At 51.2% G+C, this 19,227-nt stretch overlaps 1 protein-coding gene across 10 annotated transcripts in view; it reads left to right on the top strand.

The window, feature by feature from the left end:
• The window catches only part of SNX29 (sorting nexin 29), a 559,610-nt gene that overhangs the window by 488,808 nt on the left and 51,575 nt on the right, over positions 1-19,227 (top strand). For all 10 annotated transcript variants that reach the window (XR_003623948.2, XR_003623947.2, XR_009005356.1 and 7 more), the window contains one exon: positions 10,948-11,087. Coding sequence is in view for 7 of the 10 variants with exons in the window: in XM_057528881.1 (XP_057384864.1) it covers positions 10,948-11,087 (140 nt within the window). In the remaining 3 variants the exon portion in view is untranslated. The remainder of the gene's footprint in view (positions 1-10,947; positions 11,088-19,227) is intronic.

Raw genomic sequence — 19,227 nt, 5'->3', positions numbered from 1 at the left:
ACCGCGATGAAGAGCGGCCCCTGCTTGCCGCAACTAGAGGAAGGCCCTCGCACAGAAATGAAGACCCAACACAGCCATAAATAAATAAATAAATAAATAAAAATTTAAAAAAAAAAAGGGTATGATTGACATTTAGAACAGGATGATTTAAAAAAAAAAAATCTGGGATTTCACTTAAAAATCGAGGCGATCTGGCAACAGTGGGCCCACTTTCCCATGAGGCAGCAGTTGCTGGGATTAAAGTCGTGGCTGCATCTTTCCAGCTGACCCTGTCCCCACTGGCCCCTCCTGGCCCTGGAGCTCGCAACTCTGGGAAGAGACATTTTTGCATGAGGGCAAGGACTTTTTTTTCCGCTCTTGAGTTCTTCCCAGTAAATGCATGAACCAGCCTTTCGCCCGTCCCTGACTCAGCTGTCCGGCCTGCAGTTTCCCTTGGCTGCAAAGTCAATAACAGAGAAAAATAGGCTTTAGCTGTGACAGAGCCTGCTGCTGTCCTGCCAGGAGATCATTTGTTGTGTCCTATCTGGAACCCAGCCTGTGCCAGGCACCGCGGAGGGTGGAAGAGACATTGCAGATGGGCTCCCACCTGTGGGGGACAGGCCACCTTATCCAGCCCATCTTGAGCAACAGAGGCTGCTATGAAGCTTCTGTCCGTAATCCCCCCTCCCACAGAAGGTGGGGTTCTGATGATAGAAAGACGAGACTTCATCCAGACACAAATACGTAGCTCTATGCTAAGAGGAGAGTTTTTAGAGCTATGGTATTTGGTTCACCCCATGTGAACTGAAGGACTACTTTGTTTTTTTAATTCCTGTTTTTAACAAAGCTGTAGGGCTCCTGCTGTTGTGAATACATTGACCCTAAGAGCCAGGACAGCATCCTGGTTATGAGCTGAACTCAAGACAGACATGGCTGTAAATCCCAGCTCTATTCCTCCTTAGCTGGGTCACCTTATTTCTTGGAGCCTCAGTTTCTTCATCTGCAAAATGGGAATATTAGTATCTACTGCACAGAGCTGTAACAGGAGTACTTTGAAATAATTCAGGTAAACACTCCACATAGTGCTCAGCACATAGTAAACTTGCAATAAAGGGTATTACTATTATTATTATTATTATTATCGTCATTTTGAGAAGCACATGGGAGGAGAATGTCAATGTACCTTGAGCCCTGGAGGTGGGGATGGGGGCGTGGGGGCGTGTTCCTTTTCTGAAATAGAGACTTGCTTTCTTTCCTGTGTTTGCAGTCAAGGTGTGGAATGGGCATGCCTTCATTGCAGGTGGGGGTCAGGATCTATCTTCTGTTCTGACATTTAGCGTAATTCACTGACATCACGCAAGTGCTGTTTTACAGTCTCGAAGCTCTGTCACACGTTGTATTCCCTCCTTGAGCTGCCCAGCCCTGAGGGTCTGATCTGTTTCCCCCATTTTAGAGTAAGGTATCGTGAGCAGTGGGGCTTGTCCATAGCCTCACTCGGGGCTTTTTGAACAAGAGGAGGAGGGTCTCTTGGGTCAACGGGAAGCACAAGCTTGGATTTGGTGTGGCACTAAGCCCCTGGCCTTTTTCGTGAAGGAAGTGTGGAGAGGACTTTGGGGTCCGTGGTGTCCCCTTGAGTCTGCCCTTTCTCTTCCTGTCACAGGCAGCGTCTCACCCAGAAGCCATCAGAGCCTTGGGCCTGCCGACAGGGTCGTACAGCTTCCTGTGTGTCGTATGGGAAGTCCTGTTTCAGATATGATGGGGGAGGTAGAGGCAGTTAGGTCTTCAGTAGCCCCTTGCCCTTCCCATGGGAGCATTAGCATATGCCATGGATGGAGCCAGAGGACCCGGCTCCACATCCTGGCCCCCTAATTTTCCAGATCCACGGGCTTGGGCAAGGCTCTTCCTTTCTCTGCACCTCTGATTCCTCATCTATGACATGGGGGTGATGGTAGAACCTACCTTGGAAAGTCGTTTTGTGGATGAAACCAGATTGATAGGTGTAAAGGACTTAGTAGGCACTCAAAAGTCAGCCGCTGCTGCTGCTGCTGCTGTTATTATTGTTGTTCTTGCTGTCGTTCTTTATGCATCTATTGTGAGGATGTTTCTAGCTTCTTGGGAGTTTCTGTTACCCGCTAGAAAGGGGGGGTTCATGCTTTTCTTTGCCTTCCGCACACACAATGTTCTACACAAAATAGGTGGTGGCGATTTAACAATTTAGTGCAAAAACAGGAGTAGGGTTTGGATCAGAAAGGCCACAGTTTGAATTCTGGCCCTTCCCCTTTTTGTATGGCCTTGCAGAGGGTCAGGAGCCTCTTCGACTGTCTGTCACCGCCTCCCCCCCCACCCCGTCCCTGTGCAGCAGGGATGAGCCTGCCTGGGGTGCTCAGTGGTTTACGGGGTTATACGCACTCCCAGCTGTAAATGTGCCTCCTGACTGTAAAGAGGTCACTGCCTTTAAGAAATGTTGATCTTCTTCTCTTTTAAGTAAATATTATTGAAAATGTTACCAGGTGAATAGGAGCAAGGGCTCTGATGTTGAACCACCTCAGCTCAAACCCCAGCCCCATCACGTTCTCCTTGTTGGCTTTGGGCTTTGATGGCATGTAACATATCTGAGCCTCAGTTTTCCCAGCTGCGAAATGGGGGTAATAATTCCAGCCTCACTGGAGGCCACAGGAGTAAATAGCTAGACTCATGGAAAGCACATAGAGGGATCCATGTTACATGGCAGGCATCAAATCGTCAACTCCTTTCTATTCCTCCCCTGAGTCTTGACCTCCGGGCCTCCTGAACCCCCAGTGTGTGCACCTGGTCTCTCTCCCAGACCCTTTGCACTGACTTCATGACTTACCATCGGCCTCCTTCCAAAGGAGGCTGCTTCAGTCCGTACACTGCCCTCCACCCACTGAGAGGATTTCACCCCACACCCTGAGCCCGGGCTCCCCTCACTCCCCTCAGTCACTCCGTCTGGTTGCCTTTCCTCCCATCACCGTCTGCTGAAATCCCACCCACCCCTCCAGACCCAGGCCGGAAGTGCCTGCTGATTCCCACCAGCCCAGCTCAGAGGGAGCACCCCCCCCGGCCCCAGGAGCTCTCCTCCTGTTCTGCCACAGTTTTGTCACTGGCCTCCCGGCCTGTTGTCCACCACTGACCCATGAGCTGACACCAGGACTTGTCATCTCATCTCGGGGCCCCCAGCCCAGGGCCTGGCCTGTCACTGTTGGAAGAAGGAAGGGGTTCTCGATTGCGACCTCCGTGAGGGCGTCTGTCCTGCTCACCTTCTCTCGCACCTGCTTACCATCACAGGCCCTGGCGTGAGGTGGGCGTCCGGGGCAGGCGTGGATGGGCAAGTGGAACCTCCTCTACTCTGGTGTCTGGTAGATGCTGGAACATATGAATGAGTGAGATGCCATTCATGCCTTTAGGGCAAGAACTGGGTGTTTTTTCATCCCAACTAACTGGGCCTGGCAGGAGAGGTGTCAAATAAATGTTTGCTTGGATGGATAACTGTGTAATATCTCCGGGACTCAGTAAATGTTCCAAGCGGGAGACGCTGAGCTCCCCAGGGCTAGGCCTGTTTCCTGTCTTCCTCTGTCCATCCCAGCCCGTTACCAAGCTACTTGCTTGGTAAATGGTGGCCCAGCTGAGTCGCCAGGGGTAAAGTAATTCAATTAACAGGACTTTGCTTCCCTGTCCCTGCAGGAGGGGCAATGACTCTGACCTCTAAATTAGTGGGTATCTGTTGAGGTTTAGGGCCTGAATTTCTCACCAAGGGTGCCTTAGAGACACACGGGCCTTCCTTTCCCCTCCCCTGCCATCCCCTCCCCGAAACCGCTCCAAAGAAAGCCCTCCTCCTTCCCCTCTCATTCACACCCGGTGCCACCCAGCTGATGATTACTTGGAAGAAAACTTGTTAAACGAAACTTGTTGAAAGCAGCCAGGCTACTCCCCGTCTGTTTGACCCGGATGAGAACATCAGGACCTCCATGCTGACCCCTTGGAGCCCACCCGCTGTGTAAACATTAGGAGGAGAGTTTCCTTCTGTAAGTTCACGGTTTGATTATTTCTGAGTTCAGCAAGTGAAGATATTTGGTGTAGTTTTGCTAAAATCACCCAATCAGACGCTTATCAGAGGGGCTCAGTGATGTTTGGGAAGTTGCTACGAGGGTCCTTCATGCCCGGCCATTCATTGCTCTCAGAGGTCTCTGTCCAGAGTGTTTAGAGTGGCAACAACAGTCATTGTCTCTTTTCAGGTTCCCATTAACAAGTGCATGATGGTCACCCTAGAAACCACCCTCAGGTGTCAGTGTTGGGAACCCAGGCATCACCCTTGTAACAAAGCGGAGTTCATGGGTTGCAGCATTTGGCCCAGGATGACAGGAGTGGGCCTGCGGTTCAGATGAGCTGCATCCACACCTCACAGCCGACCCACACTTGAAAGAGGAAGGGCAGGTTTCAGCATTCCAGGGACAGAATAGAGTGACCAGGACAGAAGAGGCCTTTTTAAAACTGAAGCATCTTCTTTTTATTCTCACGGAAGGAAGAGCTGATTGTCACTCTCTTGCTTGAAACACCCGTGGCCCTGAGGGCAGAGTCCAGATTCTCTGAAGTGACTTCCCAGCTCTGCCCCTGCCCTCCCTCAGCTCCCCCTCTCTCAGTGTCCCCTCTGATCCCCACTCCCAATGGTTCCTTCTGGCTGTGGTCTTTGGAATCTCCGGGCGGTTCTCTCCCTCCGTCTTAGAGCAGGGCACAGGCTTCCTGGGGCCGAGTCCTGTCTGCACCCCTCAGTCGTTAGTGTCTGGGCACTGGCCCTTACCCCCTCTGAGTCTCATCTGCTCTCTCTGACATGGGAGTACTAAAAAGTACCTATCTCAGTGGACCTTTGAGAATTCAATAAAATAACATATAAGTGTGACCAGCCCAGTGCCCGGCAGAGAAAATGTTCGGTAAAAGTTACTATTAACACTTTCTCCTGCTGCTGCTGCTGCTATTATGATAACTATTACATCACACGACCCCTGGGGAGGGCCCACGTGCCCCTGCGTGCTCCCCACACACCCCCGCAGCAGACCTTGTGCGCACCTTTATCCTGTGTTCCAGGCTTTATCGTGCTGTTTTGTAATGATCTGTCTGTCTTTTCCATCGACTGTAAGCTCTGTGAAGGCAGGATCCGAGTTGCATTTATTCCTTCACTCACAGCACCTGGCTCACAGGGGGCCCCCCCGAGGAGTATCTGTCGCATGAATAAGTGCATTGAATAAATGAATGCAGGATTCCAGCCCGTCAGCACGTCCCACCTGGGTCGTTGGCTCTAAACTAGAACTCGAAGTCATTCACTAATGCTGGGCTCCTTGGGAAGCTAGTCATTGTTCTGGAATTCTCTAGCCATTGAGGTGCCCTTAGATCAGCTGATTCTGCAGCAGCCTCTCTCGACAGGGCCCTGAGCTACATGCTGCTCCTGATGGACAGGACCTTCCGTTTATTTTATAAAACACCATGATATCCTTAGATGAAAATAAAAAGGAACTCTGGAAGTGCAGAATCGTGGGGAAGGTCCCCTTCGAGAGGCGGAATGTGGTCTGGAAAGCACTGTTGTCAGGAACGGCCCAGGAAAGAAAATGTCACAAAGCACAGGGGGCAGGGGGTCTGAGCATCGGTTCCAGGAACTGCAGCTCGTCATCTTGTTCACAACATTCCATCGTTTTTAAAATAGCTCTTCTTCATTTGACGGCATCTTTATCTTCTTGAAGCTCAAAATAAAATTAACCTTTTCTGGAGGGAAAAAAAAAACACTCCCATGAAAATAGTCCTGAATGTTCTTTTTTAAAGCTAGGACAAACTCCCAGTTCTTTTGTTAGTCCTCAACCATAATTGACAATAGTATTATGATAGGAGTGCCGCACAAGGCGACAGCAGGGCCACGGGCAGCGAGGACTCGTTAAGCGGCCACCAGAGGCGTCTGGCAGATTCCACGAGCTGGGCTTCGGTCCAGCCCATCGCTTCTAATGCTGCGTTTTGGCTGCCGCCTAGGAGCGCAACCAAAAAACTCACAAACGTTCCTTGGCCCTTTAAGTGCTGGCCCCTCCCCCGCGGGGCAGGCCCTATGTGGATGCTCACATCCTCCCAGGGGTCCTGGGGGGCAGCCGGGGTCCCTGCAGGACCAGCTCGCTGTCTTTGCTCACTCATTACCCGTTGTCCGCCCTTTACTCCCCGCCCACGGGGAGTTGGGAGCCAGGGAGCGAGCTCGCAGCTGCTTCTGTCCCTCTTCCTCCCCGGTCAGAGGGCTTTGTCGTCTCTGCTCTGGGCTTGTTCTCCCCGGCGGCCTGCCTTGCTGCCCCTCAGTCCACCTCCCACATTTCTAAGTTACTACAACAAATGTTGATGGGGCTGCTGTGATCTCCAGGACGCGGGGCGTGTTGCTGGCGGGGGTGGGGGGGGTGCCGTGAAGGGAAGCGGCCGGCAGGGCACGCTGGGGCCACGTGGAGAAGGTTCCTGCGAGCCTTGCTAAGGGTTTAGATGTGCGTGTTGGGAGGGGGCAGAGCTCACGGGACGCCACTGAAGAATTCCAAGCAGGGGAGTGGCGTGATAGATCTCTCTGCCTCAGGCTGCTATGGCTCATTCCCGCCCCCCCCCCCACAGTCTTTCTAAATGCACCTCCTGGGTCCCACCCCCATCAGCTTCTTTCTTGGTCCACAAGGCTGTGCGTGATCCTGCTGCTGCTACGGCTTCAGCGCTGGGGAACCACTAAGCCTAGCCCCGCGGGCCTGCCTTCTGCTGCCCCCGTAGGCTGCACCCCTTCTGCCTTCGGCCTTTGCATTTGCTGTTCCCTCCGCCTGGCATGCCCTTCCCCCACTGAGGGCACCCACCTAGACCCCTGACCAGGTGTCTGTCCTCCAGGAGTCGCCTCCTCTGAGTGAAACGCTCTCTCCGTTCCTCGTGCAAACCTCCGGCGCGCTTCCCTGATCACATATGGATGGCGACATCCCAGCACTTGCCCCTGCCTGGCTACCCACTGTCTGTCTGCCTGCCTGTCCCCACCCCGTACACATAGAAACTCTGAGGAAGGCTTCCTGGCTGAACATCCAGAATCATCAGCTTCTGTCGCAGAGCCTGGCAGGCGATGTTGGCTACCGGGCGCGTAGCCTCGGTTACCATGGATGACGTAGGCACCATCCTTACCCCCATTTTACAGGTGAGAAACCCCAGCTCTGCGTGGTTTAGCTGCCAGACAGTAGAGCTGGCCAATGGCAGTGCAGGCCGTTCTTCTGCCTGAGGGAACGTCCCCTGGAACGTGGTCACCTGGAACGTGATCGTCTCACAGGGTAGCTCTTGGATGGTTCTGTAGGGCCTCAGGCAATCCAAGTGGTACAAATTCGGGGTCCCACAGAGGCCAGGCCGGGGACGGGACTGAGGGGAGGAGGCTGGGTGGGATGGTAGCCCTGTGCTTCCAGTAATGAGGGCCATTTCTCAAGGGAGGCCAGAAACCTGGATCTGAGGCAGATACACCCTGGTTTTAATGTTTTTAGGCCATTCAAGCTGTTAGCAGCTTGTGGTGAAAAAGGCACCACCATCTTCACCTTTTGGTCAGAACCCAACTGATCCCCGAGGGGGAATCTGATCTGAACAAGACTGCGTTCAACCTGCTGGAGAACTGCCAGCTTCATTCTGGGATGGAGTCCTCCCCTTTTTAAAAAAAATCCCAGAAGCAGTAGGCACATTTGAAAATTCAAATGTTCAAATACCGACTAGGTATGAGGTAACACCAACAAATTATCATTCATATTGTTAGAGGTGATCATGGTATTGTGGTTCAATCGGAAAATGTTCTTAGTATTTTAGAAATACACCTTGAAGTGTTTAGGGGTAAAATGTCATGATGAGTATAATTTACTTTAAAACACCTTCGCAAAAAGGTAAAAATGACGTAATGTGGAAAAGGGTTAAGACTTTATTAGATAAAGGGTCATGGGGGTTCATTATACCATTCGCTCTGCTTTTTGCCCTAATTTGAAACTTCCATAGTAAAAAATGAAATGACAGTAATGGGAAAGAATATAGGCTTCCTTGAGTTGTTCTGAGATCTTCCCGGCCCCACTGCGTCCTGCCAAGTTGTGTGCGGCCACTCGAGGTGTCCATACCTCCAGGATCAGATTGAGCCCCAAAGGCAAGACATCTATGCAGAGGCTGGCCGTCAGCATCCCCCCTCCCCCGCCCCACCACCCCCATCCCCGCAGTGACTCGCTTCCTTCTGCTACAGCTGGCAGGCAGGTGCAAGTTCTGTGAACTGCATCTTGGCTGGGAGACACCTGCAGTTTAGAGGACCTGTAGATTTTTCTTACGTAAATTGGAGAGTGTCTTCTGGATTGAGGGCAGCTCTGACTGCTCACCCATTGATGACCTGGGACCCTGCTCAGCCGCCTGCAGGTCTTGAGCCCTAGGGCAAGTTTCTTACCCTCCCTGAGCCTCCGCTGTGCTGTAAAGATGCGGTGCTAGGAAAGTGCTGAGCGAAGAACGTGAATCAAGACTCCACAAATACCATCGCTTGTTCTGAACAGCTCAGGTAGAAATTGCTCGGCTGTCAAACTCAGCTTACTGCCAAGTTGGGTTTTCTCAGGAGCTGGCCGGGGTTTCCAGGGACTGCCTAGCTTGAGGAATCAGTACGTGGGAAGGATTTGTGATTCCTCCAGGGTGATGATAACCTTTCTGCCAAGTCCCTGTCGGCCCTGGGACCTGGGCGAGAAGAGGCCCATGTGAAAATGGGCAGATTCGACTCCTGGGTAGCATCCTCTGACCTTGACCTTGGGGGACCCTCAGCTTCCTAGGGCCCCGCAGCCCAGCCCCGCCCCACTAGCAGCACAAGGAGCCACCCCCAGCCTTCCCTTGGTGCTTACAGTGTTTTGAGCATCTTCCCCCCGAAAAAGGAGAAATCTCCACGAGTTCTTCCAGGGATGATTAGCCCCTTTCTTGCCTTCCTACAGCAAAGCCTCTCAAGCCATCCTTGAGGGTATCTTGTGCAGATTGAAAACCAGGCCTGATTAGCTCCTCTGGGCACTAACCTGGCATATCGACCACCTTCCCAAGGAGGAGCGTCTACTTGCTTAACGATGGGTTGAAACTTGGAGACCGTGGAGCGGACTCTGGTATCAGATGGGAGAGCGGAGCCGGACTGGCTGAGCTCCAGCTGAAGACCCACGGCTCTCCTAGCCTGGTGCCTTCACTCCCCGCACTCAGCGCCCCTCCAACCAAGCTGCAGGAGATTTCAGCCCCAGACTGGGACTGCGCTGGCGGTCAAGTTGGAGCGGCCAGCAGCAGTGTTTGAGCGCCGTCCCCCTCTGGAGAAACGTCTGGCTGAGGCAGTGCATCAGGGGGTGGTTCCGGGTGAGAGGACCTTGATGTGACCTTGAAGTGGCCCCTGGGGATCAGCAGGTGCTCTGTGTTCCTTCCTCCCCCGGTACTCGGAGGAGGATCGCCAGATGAAACACAGGGCACCCAGTGAAATCGGAATTTCAGATAAACAATGAATAATTTCTTAGTGTAAGTGTGTCCCAAATATTACATGGAAAGGTTTTATTGTATAGGCTGTACTTGAACCCTGAAAAATTATTGAGTCATGAATTTTTGAATATGGAGTTATGAATACTGAAAAATTCATTGTTTATCTGACATTCAGATTTCACGGGGCATCCTGGCTTTTTATTCGCTAAATCTGACAACACTTAAGAGGGAATCTCCCTGCTGTGCTCCGGCCCTTGGCAGGGCCTTGCGGGGACGGGCATGTCCTCGGGTGTCTCTGAGCACATGGGATCATTCTGCACCCCGTTCCCAAGCCCCAGGCTGGCGGGAGGTGGAGGTGGGGGATGATTGTACTGCTCCGTCTCTGGGGCCTCGTGGGCAAGCGGCCCGGCCCCGCTCTGGACCACAGTTTCCTCATTTGTCATGTGAGGCCTCTCATGTCCCTGTGAGGCTGAGTGACCCTGTTCCTCCTGCCGCCCTCGCTCTGCTCTCCCCTATTCACCCCACTCAGCCTTCAGTCTGGAAGGAGCATTACTTCCTCAGAGAAAGCCTTTGCTGCCCCACACCGGCCCTGGTTTCCTGGTTCTAAGCCAGGACCCCAGTGCAGCTGCGCATGGGCAGGACAGGCTCCAGGCTCTGTGGGTCCCAGGGCAGCAGGCAGATGTGAGGTCCCTCGTGCCAAAATTACTGAGTTTCAACATGAGGCCAGCAGATCACCACACAGGTCGAGTTCTGACCCTGAGGGACTGCCCAGAGCACACGCCTAGGAGCTGGCCCTGCCTACGAGGGCCAGGCAGACACAGGGGTGGGTGGCGGTGTGAGTCAGGAGGGTCCTGAGTGCAGATCTGGGGCCCTGCGCCTGCCTCGGGGCGCACCGAGCAGCCCCGGCCCCGAGTAGCCCTGGGGGTGGGGCCGTGCTGCTGCCTCTCCTAGTTTTTCAGAGAAAATGGAATTTGTTTGTTAATGAAATCTTTCTTAAATAGTGGCAACTGATTCATATTTCAGAAAATTCCCATGAAGGCAAAAGTAAGCATCCTCTCTGGAGGGTGGCATTGAGTGTGATGAATAGTTATATGCTGACCTGTGTGGTCACTGGATTTATTGGTGTCTCCCTCACTGGCCCCGTGACCTCTACCAGGGCCACAGCAGTGACCCTGTGTGTTTATGGTCTGTCCCGGGTCCCAGCACCATACTCGGCACGTTGCAGGTGCTGAAATTTCATTCATTCCTGGGAACACACTGTAGGAAGTTTCATGGACCTGCCTTCCCCCACTTAACAATAATACTATCACGAGCATCTCCCGTTATTAAACGTGATCACACGTGTAAAGCCTGAGGCACCACTTGCACTCGCTCTGGGTGGTGATGATTGATGGTTACGTGTTCTCCGGGTCGTCTGTCTCCGGGTGGGTGAGGAAAGCATAGCTGAGCACACCTGTCTGTCCGTCTTCCCAGGACGCCAAGTTTGTGGAGGAACGCAGGAAGCAGCTCCAGAACTACCTGCGCAGTGTCATGAACAAAGTCATCCAGGTGGTCCCCGAGTTTGCCGCCAGCCCCCAGAAAGAGACCCTGGTCCAGCTGATGCCCTTCTTTATGTGAGTACCGGTCACGTTCACGTGCTCCGCCCCACACGTCCTTCCTTCTCTCTCCTGCGGTTGCATGTGTCTGCGTCCTGGACACCCCAGGACCCGGCTGTGCCCCAGAGCCTGCGAGGTGCTGATGTGGAGACTTGGGTCAAGGCATCTGGGAGTTTAAAGGGCTCACGAGAGAATGAGCCCGCAAGTGAGCGTTGTTGATTGAGGCTTTCGAAAAACGCAGGGCTCTGTGGTTTTATACTTTGGTACATTTTGATCAAAGGAAAGCTTGCAGCTCACAGGTGTTCCAGAGCTAAAGTGGTCTCTGTCAGGCTTTCTTCAGCATGTGGGCAGTGAACCCAAGGAAACTTCTTGCAGACTCCCACTGGTGCCGACTTAGATTACTTTCATATTAATATGACCTAAGTATGAACCATCTTAAAACTAGGTATAAATTCCTTGTTCTTATATGTCTTATAAAAGTAAAAAAAAAAGAAAATTAAAGAAGTTTACATGTTAAGCACTTACAAAATCATTGCAATTCAGAATCAGCAGTTAACAGAGCGAATGCTACTTTTTCTGAAACCAAATCTTTGCTCACGACGGTGTGCAGCAGCTCCTCCTGAGCTCGCCACATGCCGTGTACCGTGCCGGTGGTCCGCGTGCTGACCACACCTCCCCCGCCATGACTTTCCTTGGGTCACGTCGCTGGGAAACATGTGTTTGGGCCTCACCTTGGGGGCAGGTGGGCCTCACTGGTGTCACTACTTTTATCACTGATCAGTCCCCTCTGTTCTCATAAGTCTCTCATCACACCACGACATTTACACCCTTGGATTCAGGGAACCCAAATGATGAAGCATCCTTGGTTTTTATAAAGTCTTAAGATGCCAGAGAATATAATTACACTCGACCCTTGAGCAATACAGGGGTTAGAGGTGCCAACCCCCCATGTAGCCGAAAATCTGTTTATAACTTTTGACTCCCTCAAAACTTAAATACTTATAGCCTACTGCTGACCTTACCAATGACATAAACAGTCACTTAACATATATTTTGTATGTTATTTGTATCTCTACATTGTATTTTATGCATTCATGATATACTTAGCTTTTGCTTATTTTTTTCAATATTTCTAGGCTATGCAGTTTATCTGCAAGTTTTTTTCAAATTGTTGCAAATCTCCAAAAATTTTTCCAACATATTTATTGAAAAATATCTGTGTGTAAGTGGACCTGTGTAACTCAAACCCATGTTGTCCACGGGTCAACTCTATATTATTTCTAAAACGTTATCATCACAGTGGAAACGATAGATATAAGAATCCGTATAGCTAACCTGTGGGCCTCTGAAAGTGGGTTGGGACTTGTCACTTGAAAAACACTGATTTGCTGGGATGAAGCAAGAGTTTCCTTTCCCCAGAGCTCTTTAAAATGGCGTGCTGAGGGTTTGGGGATCTGTTTTGTCCTAACGGTGATGCTATGACTCAAGCCGGGGCTTATTTCTGCGTCTGTCTGTGGGGGGAAGGGTGTGCCTTTGGCATCACACTTTCCAGAATTTCCAAGTTGAACTTCCAACCAGACAGACATCGGCAGGGCTGCCCCTCTTACCTGCTTAGGGCTTTGAAATTGCAGCCAAGCCACTTGCTTATGTCTTTCTAATTGTTTCAGGACCTTTATGAGAAGATATAATTGTACTGTGCTATCTGTGAAAAAAGGATGCCTTTCCCCCCCCCCCCAAACAGAATATACCATATGGAAAACTGAATTTTTCTTTTACTCAGTTATTTGTGATGCTAGGGCCTTGATCTTGCTGTTTTGAAAATGCCACTGTAGTTCATGAGAGGAGGTCCCCTTCATCTTTTAAAGGCAGCCCCCTGGCCTGTGATGAGTGTTGGAAATCAACCTCTCACTGAGTCAGGTGTGTTTTGGCCAAATTTCCTGATGAAAATTGAATCCGAGAGGTGGTCCTGAGACCCCAGTGCTAAGAAAGGCTGCCCACCTCACGTGTGAGAAGAAGAGGCTGCCTCGTACGGGAGAGCTGGTGCCCCTACTGCCAGGTCAGGGGGTCCAGGCAGCTCTGGTGGAGAGTGTACCAAACGTGAGCCTGCCGAATTGTGACAATTGCACTTTAACTCAAGTGTCTCGGCGTGTTGTGCAGTCCCAGCCACTCTGGTTGCCATTGATGAGAGCTGAGAGAGAAAGCTTTGTGCCTAATTAGCAGAGAGAATGTGAGGTTCAATTTCATGGGCTTTAAAAAGCACAAAGCATTTTGGTAGGAGATTGTGGCAAGGGACACAATATTGACACGAGACTCCGGACTCAACATTGGTCTCAACCCCAGTTGAAATTAAACTAGCTTGCCCTTCGGCTTTCCTTGCAGTTCCACGGTTAGCTGCCCTCTCCTCCTTTGTCTGTTTTGAGTGAGATGGGATTCCAGGTTGGAGCTTGCAGACTGTTTCATTTGGGGGTGATGGAAGGTGAGCTGCAGCCCGGTTTGTCCGTGCTGGTGAGCCTCTACGTGATCACTTCCTGTCTGTGCAGCCCCAGAAAACAGCAGGTCCGGTGTCTCAGCTCAGAATCTCACCCTGAGAGATTCCTACTTAAAGAAACATCTCTCTCAACTAAGGAAATAAACTCCCCAAAGCGTGAATATTATAATCTTAACAGATTTCCTCAGGTCTTTCAAATGCTGATTCAGGGCCCTAAGCATCCCTTTCAGCGACTGAACATGAGTGGACTTGTTGACTAAGGATGGCCTTGCCCTGCTTCCTCCCCTTGCTTATTGAGCATTTACTATAAGCTCTGGCTGTAGGTTTCACCTCATCCAGTCTTCCTGAGAGCCTGTTAATTAGGTGGACACCATATCTTCGTTTTATTACATGGAGCCTTACAAAGTTGCCAATGAAAGGGTAATTTCATAAGGTTCCACCTAATACTGACAAGGAAAATGAGGCCAGAGAGGTTACTTTGTGACCCCATGGTTACCTGCCAGCACATGGGGGGCCTGGGCTGTCTGGTGCCAGAGCCCATGGCTTGAGGACATGGGTGACAAACCCGCAGCCTGTGGCGGGAGCCTGACCCTCCAACCTGTTTTATTTGACTATTCCGGTGGGGTTTTGTTATTTGGGTTTTTTTTTTTCTTTTTTTTTTTTTTTTTTTTTTTTTAAGGTTAGCTTGTTTTTTTTTAATAAATTTATTTATTTATTTATTTATTTTTGGCTGTGTTGGGTCTTCGTTTCTGTGCAAGGGCTTCCTCTAGTTGCGGCGAGCGGGGGCCACTCTTCATCGCGGTGCGCGGGCCTCTCACTGTCGCGGCCTCTCTTGTTGCGGAGCACAGGCTCCAGACGCGCAGGCTCAGTAGTTGTGGCTCACGGGCCTAGTTGCTCCGCGGCATGTGGGATCTTCCCAGACCAGGGCTCGAACCCGTGTCCCCTGCATCGGCAGGCAGATTCTCAACCACTGCGCCACCAGGGAAGCCCCTTTTTTTCTTTTTTTAATATCTATTTTATATATAGTAGTGTGTATCTGTTAATCACGGACTCCTAACTTATCCCCCACTTCACCTCTCCCCTTTGGTAACCATAAGTTTGTTTTCTATGTCTGTGAGTCTGTTTCTGTTTTGTAAATAAGTTCATTTGTATCATTTTTTTAGATTCTGCATGCAAGTGATATCATATGATATTTGTCTTTTGCTGTCTGACTTACTTCACTTCATAGGGTAATCTCTAGGTCCATGTTATATTACTTTTTCTTAATTAAAGTGTGGCCAACATCAAAAACTTAGAAGGTATCAGATTTTAAAAAAAATCATATATCAGGCTTCTCTTGAAAACTCAGAATTGGTCACACCCTGTTATGAACTAAATGTTTGTGCCCCCCAAATTCCTATGTTGAAGTCCTAATCCCCACTGTGGTGGCATTTGGAGGTGGGGCCTTTGGGAGGTGATTAGGGTTAGATGAGGTTATAAGGGTGGGTCCCCATGATGGGATTAGTGTCCTTAGAAGAAGAGGAAGAGACACCAGAGTTCTCTGCTCTGCCACATGAGGTCACAGTGAAAAAGCAGCCATCTGCAAGCCAAGAGGAGAGCCTTCACCCAGAACTGAATCTGCCGGCACCTTGATCATGGACTTCCCAGCCTCCAGAACTGTGAGAAATAACTGTCTGCTGCTGAAGCCATCCGGTCCGTGGTATTTTGTTATGGCAGCCAGAGCAGACACATACCCACCCGCATTCCCCCTGGACCACGCTTGGCTACAGTCAGACAGTGCCGCCCTCTCCCCACTAAGCCCGCCACTCCGCTGCCTCCTGGACACTGAGCCGAGCCTTCCCTGCCACCTGCTGTTAGTGTTTGGCTGTTTTTCTCCCACAGTCACTCGCATGACCTGCCTGGCCCCAGGAGACACTTGAGTTTGCGGTGCCGGCTCTTACCTGCTGCTCAGCAAAGTAGGCTTTGACTGTGAGGTACCCATGATGCATTGCTCACACTCCCTTAAAACCTTCAGGCTCATGCAGCCTGGAATCCAGCACTCCATGGCACCTGCTTTTACACACACTTTTCCATTTCGTCTTTCCTTTCTAGTGTGTCAGTATTTCACTGTGTTCTGCAAGGGGGCAGCATGACTTCCAGGGATTCTGCCATCTGCACAAATCTGAGAGTTGAAGAATCAGCAGGTTCAATTTTTGTTTCCAGATCTCTCTGCCGCCCATTGCCTTCCTTGCTAATGCCAGCAGCAGTCTGAATTAGAAAGTAGGACAGTAGGAAGTGGGCCATTTCTTTTCCATTTTGAACCCTGTGTATGTCTGGCCCACGTGGGGACCAGAACCTGCCCCCAAGCTAGTGAGCAGACAACACCCCCTAATGCCCTCTTCCTTTGGGGGCCCCGTGTTGTTTGCATCCTCCTGGCATGTTGGAGGGAAAGGCGAACCCCAAGATGTGACACATGGCAGATGTGAGCAGTTACTTAGGGAAATGTCAGGTGCTCCTTTGAAGGTGCATTATCGAAGGGAGACCAGGATTCCAAGGATTCATTCTGCGGAACTGGACTGCAGATCGGTGAAGACTTAAGTGATTTGTGGTGCTGTCATTTAGCACGTTATTAAAACGTTTTTCTGCAGAGTCATTCATCCTTGGGAGATGCATCGTGTTGTGCCGTTCCGTGAGGGGAGAGGAAAAGTTCCGGGGGTGGAAGCCAGAGTAATGTAGGTCACAGCACAAATTCTCCACCGGATGCTCAGCAGAAAACACGGTCGATGTTTTCCCCACTCCCCACCCCCATCTGCTGCCATATTTACTCTCAAAGCTGTTAAATATATTTTTGCTGAAATAGGAGCTGCCATGTTCTCCCAGCGAGTGGGGCTTTGGCGTGGGGTTGAGACGCTTCAGCCTGGGTAACGCCAGGATCACGTGGACCCGAGCGGACAGGCTGCTTTGCCAGGGGCGCTCACAGGAGTCACATGGTTCCTTCCTAGGACCCTAGACTCAACGTTGCTTTTGTGGCTGATCCACACCTTCAGGTTCCAAAGTGGTCTGCCGCGTCCAGCGGCCAGAAAGGGGTGCAGGTCCTGTTCAGAAAGTCTCAGTTGTGTGGCCAGACTGGCAGACTGGTTAGGTGTGGGCTGTGTTTTAAAATAAAATACCAACGTGAGTGGCTGTCGATGGGAGGAGTGTGCCCCAGCTGGCACCTCTCCCGTTGCTCCCTCTCGCGTTGCCCCTGGACCTGCTTCGCTGACGCACCTCAGCTTCCTGGCCCTCGAGGGCAAATGAGTCTGAGGCCCCTGGTGTCCAAATGGAACGCGTGGGGATTTGGGAGTCAGTGCTCTTCCCCACTACCTCTGCCACGAAGGAGGAGGCTGATCTCGGGCAAGGGTCCAGCCTTTCTGAGTCTTAGTTTCCTTATGCGTAAAATGGGAAGATAAGTATTTGACATCACTGTTCTGCTGGGATGTTAGGTGAGGATTCTGTGTGAGAGCAGGACACGGCAGCTTCTCCGTGTCAGTGGCCGTTGATAGCGAGACTCGTGAGAAAGACCAGGAGAGAAGCCCCACAAAAACCCTACAGACATTTCTCCATCTGTCTCTTCATCCATCCATCTATCCATCCATCCATCCATCCATCCATCCATCCATCCATCCATACATACATACATACATCCATCTGTGTCTACAGGTGAAAAACTGGAGTGCCAGGAAATTTAAGTGGGTTGCCTAAGGTCCTTGTGAGAGTAAGTGGCAGGCCAGGGCAAGAGTCCACTGTGCTTCCCTGAGATACAGGGCACATAGTAGGTGCTCATGAAATGCTGACTTATAACATGAATTATTCTGAAAGTCAGTCTTTCCCTTCCTCCTTCCCCTGTGGGGATCTCTCATCTAGATGGAGTGACTCAGGGCCTGCCCCAGGGAAACTGGGTGCGACAGCTAGGCTCTGGCTTTTCTGGGAGCCCAAGAGCTCAGCCAGGCCTAGACAGCAACGCTCCCCTCCAGGGGCCAGGCCTCCCCGCAGGAGGACGCCCACTCCTCAGAAGCTCGTTACCCGGAGGCCCCTCCCCAGGGAGACCTGCCACCTTGTCGCCGGGAGGGATGATATGTAGAATGGCACTTCATCACCTCCATCTGCTGGCCTGGCTATTTCAGGGGCCGTGTTAAGGGATGCGGAGAAAGTGCAGTCCCCAGGGTACTGGTCCTCCACGTCCTCAGGGCTCCCACCCACAGAGATCAGAATGAATCGCTCTTTCTGAAGATGACCAGGGTGACAGCTACTCTTCTCTGATACTGAGGTGGCCTCCCTACCCCCTATGCATCCCACAGGTCACAGTAATTATGTTCTACTCCTGCCATTTCTTTTCTGTGTGGTGGTGAAGTGGGGAGAGATCAGCTCTACAAAGAGAAGGGAGAAGAGGACGATGGTGCAGCTTTTACAAGTCCCAGAAAAAGTGGGGGAGCCTGGAACATCTCCAGGGCAGAAACGCTGCTGAGCGGATAGACGGAAAGCCTCTGTCAAAGGGGCTTGTGTTCAGCAAACACCTCTTTCCTCCAGTCAGTGTTTATCGAGCACCTACTAAGGACTCAACAAGCACTGGGGATGTAACAGAGAACAAAACAGAAAAAAGAGGATAAACCACCTTTATGGAGTTGGGGAAATGGAAAATGGACAAATAAACATATAATACACTGCTAAACAAGAAGGTCTCTGAAGAAAAGTAATGCATAGTTAGAGACTAGAGAGTCACAGTCACATGGGCAGTGTTTCCACCAAATGGTCAGGAAAGACCTCTCTGAGGGAAGAACTTGTGAATTTCTGGGGGAAGGGTGTTCAGATGGAGGGAACAGTAAGTGCAAAGGCCCTGAGGCAGGAGCAAGCTTGGTGTGTCAGATAAGGCCAGTTTGGCCAGAACAGAGAGAACAGGGGAATGAGGCTGGAAACGTCACCAGGGCCGTATCACATAGGGCCTCGGAGGCTGTAACAATGACTTTGGGATTTACTCCAAACTGAAGGGTTTGGAGCAGAAATGTGGCATAACCTGGTTTATGTTTTTAAAACCTCACTCTGGATGTGGGGTAGAGAATGGAATCAGGGGGGGCCGGGTGGGGAGGCTTTTGTAGGGTCCAGCAGGAGGAGGATGGTGGCTTGGCCAGGGTGATTGGACCCTGGACATATTTGAGGACTGGCTGTCGGGAGTGAGAGAAGAGAATTATGACACACCCGGGGTCCTGACAGACCAGGATAGAGATGCACCAAGATATAGCTGTAGAGATGCACCAAGTTATTCCATACAGACAGCCCTGTATTCAAGTCAACAAATGTCTCCTGAGCCCCTACTCCATGTAGGCCCCTGGGGTAGCGGGGAGGTTGCTGGGGGTATTATTACACATATGACTAAGACAGTGCCCCAGCCCGCAGGGTCAGCAGGTGTGTGGGTCACGTTATCATTCCATGGCAGCATTTCTTTCCCTCATTCCTGTTTTCATTCACTCGGAATTTGCAGAGTGCCTAGACAGGTGTCATACTGCCCTGTTTGTAGCCCAGCTCTGCTATGGACTAGCTGTGTGGCCTCAAGCAACTAACTTAAGCCCTGCCATGCCTCAGAGTCTTCCTCTGTGCAGTGGAGATGTTGCCAGCACCCCTTCGTGGGGCTGCCGAGAGGGTTCCACGAGCTCGTGT

Source organism: Balaenoptera acutorostrata, chromosome 15 (genome assembly GCF_949987535.1).
Source record: "Balaenoptera acutorostrata chromosome 15, mBalAcu1.1, whole genome shotgun sequence".
Classification (NCBI taxonomy): domain Eukaryota; kingdom Metazoa; phylum Chordata; class Mammalia; order Artiodactyla; family Balaenopteridae; genus Balaenoptera; species Balaenoptera acutorostrata.
The sequence above is the reverse complement of the archived record's forward strand: the minus strand, read 5'-3'. Positions and strand labels throughout refer to the sequence as shown.